The 15,970-nt window shown below is 36.3% G+C and overlaps 1 protein-coding gene and 1 long non-coding RNA gene across 2 annotated transcripts in view; one reads left to right on the top strand and one right to left on the bottom strand.

Moving 5' to 3' along the window:
- LOC122462375 overlaps positions 1 to 15,970 on the top strand; it is a 298,741-nt gene that overhangs the window by 249,327 nt on the left and 33,444 nt on the right. The gene's annotated exons all lie outside the window — the stretch shown is intronic.
- The window catches only part of ZNF804A (zinc finger protein 804A), a 236,633-nt gene continuing 223,342 nt past the window's right edge, over positions 2,680 to 15,970 (bottom strand). Inside the window, exons 3-4 of the mRNA XM_007065825.3 lie at positions 15,744 to 15,874; positions 2,680 to 11,496 (exon numbers count right to left, since the gene is read on the bottom strand). Coding sequence (XP_007065887.1) covers positions 8,220 to 11,496; positions 15,744 to 15,874 — 3,408 coding nt within the window. The 3' untranslated portion in view covers positions 2,680 to 8,219. The remainder of the gene's footprint in view (positions 11,497 to 15,743; positions 15,875 to 15,970) is intronic.

Raw genomic sequence — 15,970 nt, 5'->3', positions numbered from 1 at the left:
TGTAACCGTACTCAGCCACAGCATGTTAGTCCCTGTATTTCCATATATCATCTGGGTTTCCAGCAACAGATCAACATCAAGATTAAACTTCTGCAAACTGCTCCACCAAAGTATCTCAGCTAATGTGCATGAGATACAAACTCCTCTCAAAGTGAGAGTGTAATTCATCTCCATGCCCATCCAGTTACTTAACCCTTTTTTTTAAAAAAAATGTTTCCAACATGGAAAACCTTTTTACATAGAAAACTCTGCATGCCAGGCACTGACCTGTGGGTCTAATAAGACAGTAAAGCACCTGACTAAAACAAATAATTGTTTTAAAATCATAACCATACAGTAACTTACCAATGAAATGTCCTATTCAACTACCTAATGCCATTTTTTTTCATGTTACTTTTACTCATATGCTACTTTTAAAGTGGCTGTACTTTCTTCTTACGTAGATAAGAATACAGAAATGTGCAGTGATAGTGAGATTGCTTCCACCTATCAATAACACCTTTATGAAAAATACAATTAATTATTTGAGAATTTCCTTTGCACCGAGGCCCCAGAACAGATGTATACTGTTGGTGCCAGATGAAAAGGCTGTTTTTAATTTTCTTTTTTTGTTCTGCTTGTAGAGAATAACAACTTACGGAATAGAAAGATGACAGAGAAGTTGTACACTGAAATCTAGTTCTATTGAATTATTTCTCCAGAGATAAAACTGAAGCAAACTGTATGCAGGTCTTCTCTCATTAACCTATCTCTTCTTGACAAGAATTGGTTGGAGGACACTTTAGCAGAAAGCACAGCTGGTGAACGAAATAGCACTGTTAATGTGAAAGAGAAAAATGTACAAAATACAGATAGGCACCAAAAGCTATCTGAAACTATCTCCCCTCAGCCCACTGAGATAGAGATATATATCACACAATATAGTCACCTCCCTTTCATTATTCCGACCATGTCAACACCCTTCACATACTTGAAGACAGGCAGCCAATGAAGGGTTTCAACCACATCAGTTGCAAGTGATGCCGCGATAATCTATCCCTATGTGCATGTGAGAATATATATTTAAAACCCACCCTGCTAGTCACAGTGATATTTCCACCAGAAGCAGATACATTTGGGGATGTGGATTTTTCTGGTCTTTTCCTTTCAGAGCCACGCATCCTGTATGTCTCTTATGGTTTCATTTCTTCTACCAACATTCCCTTCCGTTACCACCATTAATGCCCTTTATGAAAAAGGAAATAAAGGTTAACATATAGTACTATTCTTGCCAGAGCTGAAATGACCTAATAATCACAGATTCTAAGAATCCCTTATATGTAGGATTTTTGGGGTCACATTCCCTCATGTTGCTGGGTTTTTTCATTTTTTCAAGTGAAACTTCCTATCTGATTCAGTTTTCATTGACACCAATTTCACACCAGTGTAACCCCATTAACTTAAACTGAGTTACTCCTCTGATGTATTCCAGCTTGAGAGGGTGATCAGGCCCATTTAGAACAGAACTTTCTTCTTCTAGGTTTTATTCTCGAACCTTCCTCATGACTGCTTTGGAACTGCAAGGAATGTGTGTGTAAAATATAAGGGATGATTAGAAGGTCCAAAACTTTGCCTGCTTCAGTGATCTTTCCATGAAGGGGTGCTTATTATTTCAAAATAGAAAAGCATTTCTGAAAATTGATTTTTTTCTATCCATTCTGTATTCTTTTTTAAAAATTGAAACCAGTGCCCTCCCCTTTTAAAGCTATCAGACATGCAGTGCAGCAACAACCATTTTAATTTAAAATTGATCTTCTAATTCACACAAGTAATGGAAGATCCATTGCACATTACTAAAATTTGCAACTTAGTGAGTATGCTCTTCTTTCTGGATTTGGGCACCAGGCCCCTGAGCCGACACCAATGAAACATTTAAATACTGTGATCGTGTCACTGTAAAGTGCCCTCTGTCTCACACCACCTTAATACTGTATGAATCTTGTCATGCTGAGTAACATGTGGGATGGAGAGAAAGCCATTTATTAACTGCACGAGCATTTAACTCTTTGTGACTCAGGATAGACAGTGTTTGAAACTGCAATGATGTATAACACAGACAAATTAAAAGGGTTTTGACAGTTAACTCCAGACCCATTCTTTGCACCAACAGAGGTAAAATAATAATGTAGAAATGTATCTAACCATTTTACCGATTTGTGCTCTTATTTATTTCATATCAGATTGGAATTAAATTGAAAACTGAATATGTTAGTGGAGTTTTAGTAAATAAAGACCCCTCTTTAAGCACCAAGCTGAAATTTCATCCCCATTGAAGCCAATGGTACCACTCCATTGTAGAAGTCAATAGTAAAACTCCATCTGGGATATGAGCACATGGGACATCTATAAACTTAAAAGCTTGAAACTAAAATGAGAAGTCTTTGAATTGTTACAGCGGGTATATTTATTTTTTCAATTAAGTGTGGGGGGGGAGCTGAGATTTTATTTGCAAATATAAATTCTAAGAAACTTTGATGTCACTAAATGACAAAGAAAGGAAATGAACAAACCTTTATAAAATATTCAAAGTAAGGAGGAGAAGAAATAGTGTAAATAAAATAATATTTAAGTATATAGTTACTGTAAACATTAAACCCAAATGATCTACAAAATTTCTGTGTACATATTATATAATAAGTCATGGTAATTTATGCAATTAGTGACATTTGTACAGTACTGTATATTCTATTTTATAAAACAAAATCTAATTTCAATAGAAAAAGAGTTAAAATAACATGGTACAATTTTACAATAAGACAACATATTGCATATACATGTGAAGTGGTACAGTTTGCATATGTAAAATTACTTGGCAGTATACAACAATGCAAATCAGTATATTCTGTACAGCTCATGAACTTTAGAACAAAATAACTGACAGGTTAAAGTTTATAAGCCCTCATTACAAACAAGCAGCTTCTAGAAATGTATATTTTACAGATTTACTGCTTAGATTCAGTTTTTATTTGGGATGTTTTAGGAGATTTATAAAACGCAGTGATCCAAATCCTCAGCTCAAGTAAATCAGTGTGGCTCCACTGAAGTCAACAGAGCGGCACTGATCTATGCCAGCTGAGGAGCTGGCCCAATATGTTTAAAGCAATACGTTAAATATAGTGAGCTCTCAGATACATATTACCAGATTGCTAAAATATGTACATTGGGGAAAGACACTGTAGAAAATATACTGAAGAAAAAGTGTAGCAGTTTGGGAAGTTATGCACTTTTATAAAAGCAAGCACAATATAGTAAACTGAAATATATATGGGAAATAGATGCTGGGACCAGCACTCTGTATGAGAAACTCTCCCAAGAAGAGAAAACATAATTTTAAAAAGTCTAGTTTTGATACAGGAATTAACAGAATATTCATATTTCAACAGAAACCACTTTTTAGTATCATGATTCCAGCCCTATACCAAGAGCTAAAAAGAAGAATGATAAATGATGCTTTGTTGCACACTGTTAGAGTATGAGAGCTCCTTTGAGAGAAATCTCCCATGGTTGTGGGACTACCAGTATTATGAATCCCTAAAAGAGTCTCAAAATTAGGACTGTTGGAGTCAAAAATGAGGGCTGCAGAAAAAAAAGGTAAATTGTTCCAAGCAACATTATCTAACATTTTGCAGTAAAGTCAAAGATGTCCACTGATTTGGACCAGGGCAATTTGTTTAACTTCTCTTTACAGTACTGACAATGGAGAAGTTAAACTGAGCAGTAGAATGAGCATATTTAAAACCCTAAAATGTAATCGTTCTGATGTTCAGTTATATTTGAGTTAAATTGAGTTAAATGTGAATGCAAAGAGAAACAAGACAGTGCTGTAGATGCTGGATTTTAATAGCTGAAGATAAACTTGCTTTCTCCATTGCACGTACAAAGGAAAAGAAATTTACTTTGGCATTTCTCATAGATGCTAATTTGTAGATCTCTCCTGTAGGCCCCAGTTCAGCACAGTAATTAAGTATGTGCCAACCTTAAAGCACATGAGTACTTCTATTGAAATCAATGTGACTATTAATGTGCTCCAAGTTAGGCATGTATTTAAGTAATTTGGTGAACCAGAGCCTTAAGAATGAAGATGAGTGAAGAAAGTTTGGAATAAAGTTAGTCTATGTTCAGAATGCTGGGGCAGCATCAATAGTTGAGGCCTTGTATAATTTTATATTTTAAGCATTTGCCTTTTATCTCTGAAATGCCAATATAATGAGGTGAACCTAAATTTTATGCTTTCTAAACTGAAGAGCTTTTAAGCATGCACACAGTACATTCATCTTCCTCTAATACACTAGGCACACAAGACTGTGCGGTGATGTGTCCACAACTCCCAGTGACTTCAGTTTGCGTTTGTGGGTGCTCAGCAGCTTACAGTGGTTCAGCATTGTGCAGGATCAGGCTCTAAAATGTGTGCTTTTTACAACTGTCTGGGGATCAGATGTCTCAATCTGTAAATCATTTTGCTCATTCCTGCAGAAATCCCATGTGAGTTTATTCCTTTCAGGCAGAGTTAAAATTTAGGGTAATCTGTGATTAAATTCAGTAAAATGAACAATCGGATTCTTCTGCTTTCTGTATGTATTATAGCATTTTAACTGTTCTGTGTACTTACAGATTAGAAAGGAAAGTGTACAATTAGTCCAAACTGCCTATAACAATGCAAGATGATTATGATTCTTAATGCTTGAAAAATCCTATTTAGAACATTATTTTATGGTACATATTACCTGAGAAATGGTATGCCTCCAGGAAGGTCATGGTCTGGACAAATTGCTGCTTTCCAAGGACAGGAAAAAAACACATTTCTCATCTCAGTGGAACATATTAACTTTTCAATCATTTCTTTGTGTAGCTGTTCTGGGAATGGGAAGCCATTTAACAAAATCTATAACCTAATTTAGGTTTATCATTGCAATCTGAAGATAAATTAATTCCAACAACTCTGGTGATTTAAAGGAACAGTAACTTATTTTTATTTCTTTACCTTGGAATCAGATTCCAAACATTATATAAATTGGCAATATGAGTTGGAACTGCAAAACATTAAAAGGCAACATTTCTGATTAGATTTGAACATTCTAAAGAAATTAATTAGATTTAAGAAACTTGGCAGGTTGTGTATCTAGGAATCATAATGTCTTCAGTTATTCAGCACTTGCAAAGATTTCCAAACTTATGAATGAGATTGTAAAATCAGAAAATACAAGTATACAGAACTACACTTAGATTATGTATCCAGTAAGATTATTTAGTAATACAAGAGCAACTCAGATGAAATATTTATTAAATCATTTAATTTAGCTTGTTCAATTTGAAATTCAGTCTTCGTTATTAGAAAACGTTTCTGTATGTCTATATTTGAAGTCACATATACAAAACAGTGCTAGTGCTTAAGGTATTAATGTTTAAAGAATACTTACACCTTCTCATTATTGGTATTTTACTTATATCCATTAACTTTATACACGATGGTAATGCAGTTACTCTATATAATATATCATTTTGCAATATCTTAAAACTGTTAAATTCCTTAATAGACAATGGATTTTACACTTCCACTGGAATTTAGCTTAAATGTAAAGTATAAAATAGAACAAGTAGAAAAATTTCTTACAAATTTTGGGGATTTTTTAAAACAAAAAATGATGTTTGGATGAAAATGTTTGTTGAAAATTTGAAATTGGGGAAATTTTGACTAGCTGCAGCATAAAACTTGTTAATATGATAAACTGTGCATAATTGTTTCCCACAGTATCTTCTTATTTTCTAATTGTAATGTTATAAAATTGCTATTTTGCCCCAACCTTCCCGAAAGAATGTGTTAAATATAAATTGTTACTTAAATCAGAAATTAGTCTAAAACTGTTAAAGCATGAAAAATACATTTCACACACACAAAATAAAAAGACAGAAATAGCCGTTAAGCTACATTTTCCGTATACCAGATTAAACAAAATTAGGCATGAAACCACAAACTGGAGGGATGAAAACAAAAAAAAACCAAAAAAATCTTTTAGTCCGATTTTCAAAATTGCTCAGTACCTGCAGCACCCGTTACCACCAACCCATTAGTGACCTCTCAGCATCTTGGAAAACCAGGCCATCAAAGTGCTCCTTTGTACTAGCCTTTAGCACAGTAATGTAATTTTCCTCTTTACAATGGTACTGTACCTGCAAGATGTTGCACCAAGTAAAATATGTGGACCCCAGAGCTTTACAATTGTATTTGAAAGTGATTGAGATAGATTTTGAGTGTAATATAAAATTAAAATTTGCTTTATTGACAGAGGTAAGTTTTAGTATTATAGATGGCAAATATAACAATATATTTATGCCATTTTACTCTCGTTTAAGAGTGAAGTTGGTATTAATTATTTAATATATTCTTCAAAAATTATCTTTCCTTGAGCTTCTCTTATACTTAATTTTATCATAATCATATAAATGAAGAAAGGAAACCACCAAGAATTTCTAAATTATCCCTTATATTTTATTACAAGAGGGTATGCTACTGCCACTATAGGTCATTTTGCAAACCCTCCTCTTTATCCATGTGACTAGTCCCCTTTACAGTGAATGGGACTGGTAATATGAAAAAGTGTTGCCGGGCTAGGGCTATATACATTTAAGGCTGTGTCATCATTATGGACGTAACCCAACTCCAGTAAAGCCAACAGAAAGATTCCCATTGTCTTATATGAGAGTTGGATTAGATCAGACCTAAATAAGGGGGTTGGGGTAGTAGAAAGGAATGTCTGAAGGACTAAATATATGTGTGTGTGTGTGTGTGTGTGTGTATACGTATGTATGTGTATATATATTTGACAAAACGCTCTAGAACCATACAATATGAAAATAGACAAAATTGTTAATTTGATAGTAAGAGTTTGATTCAACCCCTTAAAAGACTGGAAATTTCCAGTCAGGGTTGTGACTTTCCTCAGTTCAAATATGCCCAAATATCCTTGCCATTTCCACCTATCACATGAAATGATACACAGGTGGAAACATTCTCCCTTCTGATATGCTTGTTCGTCTCCCAATGAGGTAAACATGAGCTATGTGTCCACCAAGGGAACAATGTAATTATTTGGCTGAAGTTTCTGAACTGATCATCATTTCAGTGTGCCTATTTTTAGACATAAAATAAATTGCACTCACAAAAGGGACACCCCCCCGCACACACAAACGGTTTGTGTGCACACACTGCCGGTTGCATGACCAGCTATTCCATTTCCATGTGGAAATGGGGGTTTTGCAGAAGCAAAATGGCAAAACAACTCTGGTCGTTTCAGTCACGCATATGTGCAGACGTGGATGACATCTGGCAGGAAATGTAGTGCTATTTATGCTGAAGAAGCTAAATGCAGATATGGTTTACAGTTTACTCCAGATGTCCTTGCTTTTTTTCCCCTGTGCCATTTATGTTACTTTAAAAGAGCTGGTTTTGGTTTAATAGAAAAGAGAGTGGCTCAAACAGTCAGCAGTTTGTCCACATACTACAAGTAGACAAAATTTGTCTCAGTGACATCAAACCGCTAACACAAATAGATCTATTACCCTTTGTCCCTTGCTCGGTAAGACAGTTACCCTTAAGGCATTAGCCTCTGAGCTTGGTGATAAATCATTGAAGGATAGGAAACCTGATTATCCAAACATAGCAGGAATAGACTATATTATTCATCCGTGAGGCTTGTAATGAATGATTTTTGATATACGTAAATAGTTAACAAAAATTTATTGCAAGAGATAGTTTGTCACTAGATTTACAGTTTCAAGAAACATAGTACAAAACAGTGCATCAGCTTTGTCTAAACATTAAATAGGTGCAGGTTCACAAAGATAAAAAAACAAAAGGAGCATACTTTACAACATAGATTGCAATACTATAAATATATTTTATGTACATTATACATATTCTAAGACATGATTTTCATACATATATATATATATAGTTCATATTAGATCAGACTATTCAGTGCTTTAGTTATATTATGGAGCTGAACTTTACATACATATTTGCATTGTTACACTTATAGTAAATGATTCCAAATTAATGAGGCATTTTAACCAGTTTATTCCAGTCACTTAAAGAACCATTTGTCAAAACTGAGGAGTGCTTACATATAGCAGTATGTTAATTTAGAGACAGCTCTTTCCATTTTGATTGTTGAAAACTTGACCTAGAAGAGGGGCTGCAATGGAATGACAGCTGGGTGCGGTGAAAGCAGCGAAGGAAACAATGCATGAGGTAATGGGGGGAAAGCCAGGTGACTCGGATGAAGGACGGAAGTTGGAATTAGTGGCAGTTGTGGCGGAGCAACAAAAGTTGTGTGGGTTCCTGGGCAAAGTCTAGGTCCTACTGCGAGATGAGGTAAAGGTGTTCTTGAAAGGGTTGGGACCTGTGAAAGAAACGGTTGGTGAGGCTGGAGAACCTTAAATGTACTTGCAGCGGCAGCAGCGGCAGCATGCTGCTGTAAAACCGTGTGATGGATTGTGGTTACAGAGGTAGAACATAAGGGCTGCTGCAAGGGCAAAGGCTGCAGAGGAGGATTAGGTTGGATTGCAGTGGGCGGAAAGGCAAACTTCACCTTGTTAGCCAGCATGTTTTGCTGCATGAGCTGCTGATAGGCCTCACATTGCAAGTCTTTAAATTTTCCATGGTTTTCTGGGGGAAATATCAATGTCTGATCAGGCAATGTAAATGGGGCAAGTATCTGTTCAGTGGTTAAAAAGGCATGACTATTTATATGTGCTTCTTTGAATGACAAAGGTGGAGGGCTGTTAATTATGCCCGAATTATACCGCAGCCATTCACTGGTTGCCTCATTTATTTTTTCTTGTGGTATGGTCTCTGCTACTTCATGTTGGCATAGATATGGTTTACGAGTAGTTTGTTCCACATTTCTATCAATACTGGACACTTTATAAGGAGCTTGACTTTCACGAGCCCTTACATTTTCATGTTTCTTTTCTTCTTCTAGCTTGTTCTCTGGTGTTGCAGTTGTCAGAACACTATGTTCAATAACAGAAGCAGAGGAATGCGTGAAGTGCTCCAAAAATATACTTGGAGAGCTCTGCATTGTTGAACACTCAGTTGACTTGTTATTTTCTGATAAAAGTAAACCATCAGATTGTAGAGTCAACTTGTTTTCTACCAGCTGTGTTGTTTCCACCATATTTTTTGTATAATCTTTTATGGGTTGAGTTTTTGTTTGTTGTATATTTTCTTGTGTTAACAATTCCCCCAAAATATTTAATGTAGAATTTCCTTTGGAAGGTCTATGATTTTCATTTCTTCTTAGTTCTTTGTTGACAAATATGTGATGGGTTCTAGATCTTTTTCTCCTCCTTTTCCTTTTAGGCTTACAATGTGCAGCTAAATTACTTGTTTGCCTGAGATACGCTTCTGATAAAAATGCCTGTCTACATGAACTTTCATCTGATGAACAAGAATATGTATGTTGTCTTCGCTTTCGATGGGATCTTTCAGGTTCATCAGTCAGAAAGTTGTAAGCTCTCTTGATGGACTGGCTTTGACTTGTACATTTTTCCAAACATTTATGATCTGGGCTACAGCTAGATCTTCTGACCTTCCAGCTACATAATGTTCTAGAATACATTAAGTTATGTCTTCCAGAATTCAAAGTCAGTTGTTTTGACTGTCTATGAGAGCTTGCTTTGTACTTTCTGTGCAGAGGTTCAGAGTCAGTGCAGTGGTCATAGCTATTTTTTGTGTTCCAGGTCCCACATTGGCCTTTGTCACCATGTATGTTTGTTGATGTGGACATGGTTCTTTTGTGATCACTGTTTTCAATGCCAAGTTTTTGACATGACTGTTGTAACTGCTCTGTAGCTAACCATATGCTTCCAATTTCATCTCTGCACTTCCCAGAAGTATTTTGAAGGTGCTGATGTTTATCTTCATTGACATAATTAATTTTCTGTTCAGCTGTTGAAGAAATTTCAGTGTCTGCTTTTGCTATTTCCTCATGATGGTGATGACATAATTTTCTCCTTTTCCTTTTCCTATTTTTGTGAAACCATCTTTTGTGAGTTTCTTTGTTCCAGACTTTGCTGTATTTATCATCTATCCTGGTGTCCTGTCGTAAATGGCTTTTGGAAATGTGGTATTTTTCTGTTTTTCCAGTCCTGAAAGAGGCATCCAAGCACATTTTATCTTGATTTGTTGCAGGTTCACAGCTTTTAGCTAACAAAACATCTGTTATAAGTGATGTTGCTTGGTCGCACACATTTTTATTAATTTCTGTTTTGTAATCAGCACATTCTGAAATAGATTTATCTGTGTCATCTAAAACAAGACTCTGGTTGGACTCAGTTTTGTGATGAGAATGATGTACATTTGACTGATGTTTAGTTTTCTCCATGCAGTCACTTGCTCGTGATGACCTGAAGTCAAAACATAAAGGATTACAGCTATATGAAATGGATGGTTCTGTATTTGTGTAAATTAACATTTCGGATGGCCACTGAAGAACAGACAATCCATGTTTGCTCAGAACAGGAACAAATGGTTCACAAGGTCTTTTATGTGTCTCTTGTTTGTTTTGTAAGGCTGTACTCTCCCCTTCAGAATTTGATGACATATGTAGGTCAGAGCCAAGTTTTTTAATTTCTGCTTCAGTTGTGGATGAATCACTATTAATGTATTTATTGTTTTCCTCTGTGATGTCTTGCAAAGGTAAGCAATCATCAGTGATATCACGAGCTGGGGATTTTTTCCCCAACCTCTCAGAACTGTGACTTTCTACAGGTAGTGCCTGATTACTAATGGCAACTGTGGACAGTGATTGATCTCGTAATGCTGGTAAATTGACATCAACACAATAGTCATCCAAATCGCAAGACACAGGTTGTTTCAAATGGGAATCGGCTGGAACTAATACTGTATTCTCTAGTATTATATTTTTCTCCTTACTGGATAGTTGTTTTGACTCCTGAACTTCAGAAGCTTCTGCTGTGTCAGTACATTTTTCCATCAGTGGGTGACTGTAGTTTTGTTTCTCCTCAGAGCACAAAACTATTTCTGTTGCTGATGGAAACTGAAGATTACAAGCTCCTGGAACAAATCTGCTTCTTCTGCTAATTCCATGTTCACTGGATGTTTCATCATTGTATTCATAGAATACAGCAGCTGAGGACTCCAACTTCACTGATGCTTTCTTAGGAAAAGCAAAAGAGAATCCTATTTTATGTCCATGGACTCCTTGTACTTGATCCCCAAGTTTGAGAGTGTCAGATTTGTTATTACTTGCGCTTTCCGAAGCAGAAAAAGCACTAGAAGTAACATCTTTCGCATTCTGTGCATTGTGCATTAAAGTACAATTGACATTTTGTTGTTTGTTAGAAGCATCTATGATAGTACTTTGTGGGATTTCATGGAAATTATCTCTCACAGTAACTGTAGTGGACTTGAACATGGGACCACTCCCAGGAGCACTAAAAAACAAAACAAAACCTTCCATGAGTACACTTCAAAGAAATTAGATGTTCAGAGTTACTGCCTTCCCACTGTATTATTATTTCCATAACATTGTGTTACATTTGTTTCCCCAAAGATTTCTAGGGGTACCAGGTTAACTATTCTAAATCAATAGCTCCAAAACAAGACTACATTCCAGCAGGGGCTTTCAAAGTTCTTCCTACTGCAAAATATAATAGGACAGAGGATGTCTCATAAATCGCCTCCCTCTCACAGAGACTGCCTCCCCATCCATATGTGACCACGCAGTCAACCTCTCCTCCTATTTGCGATCACAAACATAATTGTGAAAACCTTATCAAATTCTTACATGCAAAAAAATAAGATTAGGTAAGTATTTATGTATTTTCAGCTGACCTAGTAAAATAAGTGATTTATCCTTCATGAACAAAAATTAATCACACTGTCTACTATTGTTCTTGATTTCGTCTCCTCATCCCAGCTGTTCTGTATGACTCAACAAGAAGGAAGGAGAAGAGCCAACAGAGCACCAGTAGTCTACAGACCACAATTTGGGAATTTCTGCATTACCATAAGTCATGTTACTTTTGATACTCAGCCAGTAAACGTCTATTTTTCACAATGCCGTACAACACTTGTTTTTTTTTAACTGAATAATCAAACTGACATATTTGAAGTAACGATGGAAAAACCTGAAAACCTCCATAGATTCAGTACAGGTAATCATCCAGAAGCCTGTATGCCTATCTGTGTTTAATCTATTTTGGCTGGAAATTGGGGTGGGTATCTCACAAAAAAAAGGGTTTCACCTGAGAGAGTTCCTGTGTTAACTAACTCCAGATAGGTTGAAAATACCTTTAGACTAGCTCTTTCAGAGAACTAAGTTTTGACTTCTTTTACCAGCCTAATCTAGCTAATATTATCAAAAATGTTTTTGTCTCTGTTTATTTACTGCCTTGCATAGCTCCTATAAGAACAATAATACAATAATTATTAAATACAGCCAGAACTCAACATTCAGATGCAGTCTTACCCTTCATATAAACATCATCCCCTCAAAACCAAAAAAGCATTTGACAAGAAACAGAATGGAAAGAAAGCCAAAAATATGTTTGTTACCAACCTAACTGAAAAAAGTGGCTTTACAGTATGATCTAACTTCAGTGGCAACAGTTAGGGAGGTAAGGGAAAGAGGCAAACACCCTTCCTCAAAGAGTTTTGCACTTGCTCAAAGGTCCATAGGCTGCAAAGCCCAGGGGTAGAGCGGCCATGAGTCAACCACTTTTAAGCAGCGGTTCTGCGCTAAATCAGACAGAAAAGCAACTTGACCACCTTTCAGTGAGTGGTGTTTGCAACCTGGTGCATGGGATCGGACAACTCAGATTTGGCCTGGCCACTCCTCTGCCTAGATGGAGGGGCAAGCAGGCCAAATTATGTTGTGATGTGGAGCGTGGAGAGTCTGTTCTTCTACAGTGGAGCACAGGGGAGTCAGCAAAGAACTTGACTCTTGGCGGCAACTGGCTGAGGGAGGCCTGGGTCCCTGTGGGAGAGCCGGCAATAAGCAGGGGCCTTGCAGCGGGGAGGGGTGGCAGGGACCAGAATTTCTCCTCCCTCCAAAAAAAACCGAATTGGTGCCACTGCCTGAAGTTTGCCAAATTCAGCATTTGATGAACATTTCAGGGGAACAGTTTCAAGAGATGGGAGCACTCATCTGAGAATGGCTGGCTAGCTGCCAAATTAAGACTAGCAACTAAGACATCACAGCAGACTAACTGTATCCCAAACCATATATGGCTTTACAGATTGTCACTAATATCTGAACTACAAGCAGAAATCAATAGGGTGTGCCATTGCAGAACACGGAACACAGGGATTACATGTTCATGTCAATCTACCCTCCTGGGAAGGATTGACCTGGCTTCTGCACTAGCTGAATATTTTGAAAATTCCTCAAAGCCTACCTGAAGGTGAACGCATTAGAGCAGTTAGGGCTGTTTGAAAGTGTTCTGTTTTAGACACAAAATTGGGTTTTCCACATTTTTTTTTAAATGAAAAGTGTTTGCTATAGTTTTGGATACTAATTTAAAAACACGCTAATTGGCAGCTCACTGCTCTATTCCTGACACACAGGATCACCCCCATCATGATCCAGTTGTATTAATCCATAAGGCTAGATCAGATTCTTGACTCTCTTAGTCCTAAAATGTACATTGCATTCTATTTTGTCAATTAAATATTTTAATAAGGTTTTCATTTAGTTGAAATTATACTAATGTTAATGCTGCTTTTGAACCTACTCTCAGTTATTTAGAACAATATATGGGAATCAACAGATCTATCTATCTATCTATCTATCTATCTATCTATCTATCTATCTATCTATCTATCTATCTATCTATCTATCTATCTATCAGAAAAGTAACTGCAAAAATGACATCAACCTCTTCAGTATATCTTTTTCTTTTCATCTACATTTTCAATGAGCTTCTTTAATTCTGTCAGTAAAGTTTGTACTTACATACATTTTACACATGTGCCAATTTTCCTAGCAAACATGTTTTGTGTGCTCACAACATGTATACACTTCCAAATATTTTAGGCACAATTAAGGAGTTTGGACCTACATATCTTTATTCCAACACACGTATATTAGCTTACTGACAAAATGAGGTACTTACTATGTTAGCATTGAAGAGTCAATACAGTATGGGAGTGCAAGCTGGACTTACGTACCATAAATAAAAACATAAAAAGCTAATTTCTGATTGCAAAATTCATATTACTGGACATGAATTGTAGAGGATTTTCAGATCACACGAGTTTATAAAGCTACTAGTTAGATATTTTGCTTGTAAACAAATCAAGTTTAATATGCAAGTCATTGAGATAGAATAAATATGGAATCTCAGTGTCATTTTAAACAGTCACTTTTCACAGTATAGTTAGACTTTAACAGATACGTTTGCCTTTTTTCTGAAGTAGCAAGTAACGCTCCTGAATTGTGCTTCTTAAGCACTTATAGCCATATCTAGATGCATACGCTATCCCAGGAGTCCAGCTAGCAATTTCAACTCAGTATATAAATCACTAAATGTTCCATTGTCTTTCATCCTATCTGCTGCATACCATTAATAGCTATGCCATTCTGTATTATCACTAACACAGCATGGGGAGTTAGAGAGAAGGATTTAGCTGTGTGTTGTTTGACGGTTGCAAAGCCTTGATACAGTACAGTAGTGAAAAACCTGCCACTTCTCGTTAATATATATATGTTGCCCCAAAGAAATTACAAACTGTGTGACTGTACTGTTCATTCCATACACACCTACCTGCATCCAGGACATGCCCACTTGTTTAGATGGACTTTGTTTCAATATGTCGTACAACACACAGATGTTACCAATTTTCAGCAGAAAACTATAGACCTCACATTCAACTGAACAATGTGGCAGTTCACCGTGTGAAATGCAGGTCCCACCATAGACAACATCTGAATAAGCATTCTGTTTACACAGTAACCACTGCCAATTTTTTCCTGTGATTGTTAGATCTATGTTGGAGCAAACTGAAAGTGGTTCAAATTCTCTTACACTGAGTTGTCTGTTTCGTAAGTATGTACTTTTTTGGTAAAAAGGCCATCACTTCAAACTAAGAAATATCAATATCAACTAGGAATATATTTCCAGATTCAACAGAGAATATACATCTCGTGAGACGTGATTGTTATGGTTCGACTATATACCCTGATGGGTTCAGGAAAAGGAACATTTTCTTTTAAGGTATTCCCGTATATAGTTTCTCTAGCTATTTAAATTTAAAACTAGATTTCCTGATGCTTTCCCAGGTGAGCAGTTCAAACTCTAAGTCACACAGATTTGTTATATCCAGGAAAGATAGAGTGTATCCTTTCCTCATCAATAAAATAATGCCAAGCTTCAAATGCTTGACCTAGTTCACTAATGCTTTCAACACTGTGCCTGGCTTTATGAAATATATATGGAACATATTTTTAACTAAAAATACATGTCATTTTAGCTCCACTAAAAAAATAACGTTAAACATTTATTTTTTCACATAGCGCCAGATCAAATTACTGCATACATACAGCTTAGAGCTTGCCATAAAAATATGTGCACCCTGTTCTGGGCTCAGGATCTTAACAGTCATGTGTCTCACAACCCCAACTAATAGTTTGGGGATTATTTTTCCAGTGCTTTTTCCATTTCAGTAGTTATTCTCTCACCATGCTGCCTCTTTCCTCAGTTCAGCTAACTTGTGCAAACGTTGGAGGGCCTTTTCCTGTTTCCTTTCATCTTTTCTTGACTTGGAAGCTACATTTCGAGCAAACTCCCTCTGTTTCAGTTCCTTGAGTCTCTGTTAAAAATAATAATAAAAATATTTAATATAAAGAGAATCCCTGACAGCCCTGGTAAACAACTAAAAAAGTTCAGTTGCACTTTTGTTGGTTTC

Source organism: Chelonia mydas, chromosome 11 (assembly GCF_015237465.2).
Source record: "Chelonia mydas isolate rCheMyd1 chromosome 11, rCheMyd1.pri.v2, whole genome shotgun sequence".
Taxonomy (NCBI): Eukaryota; Metazoa; Chordata; order Testudines; family Cheloniidae; genus Chelonia; species Chelonia mydas.
The sequence above is the reverse complement of the archived record's forward strand: the minus strand, read 5'-3'. Positions and strand labels throughout refer to the sequence as shown.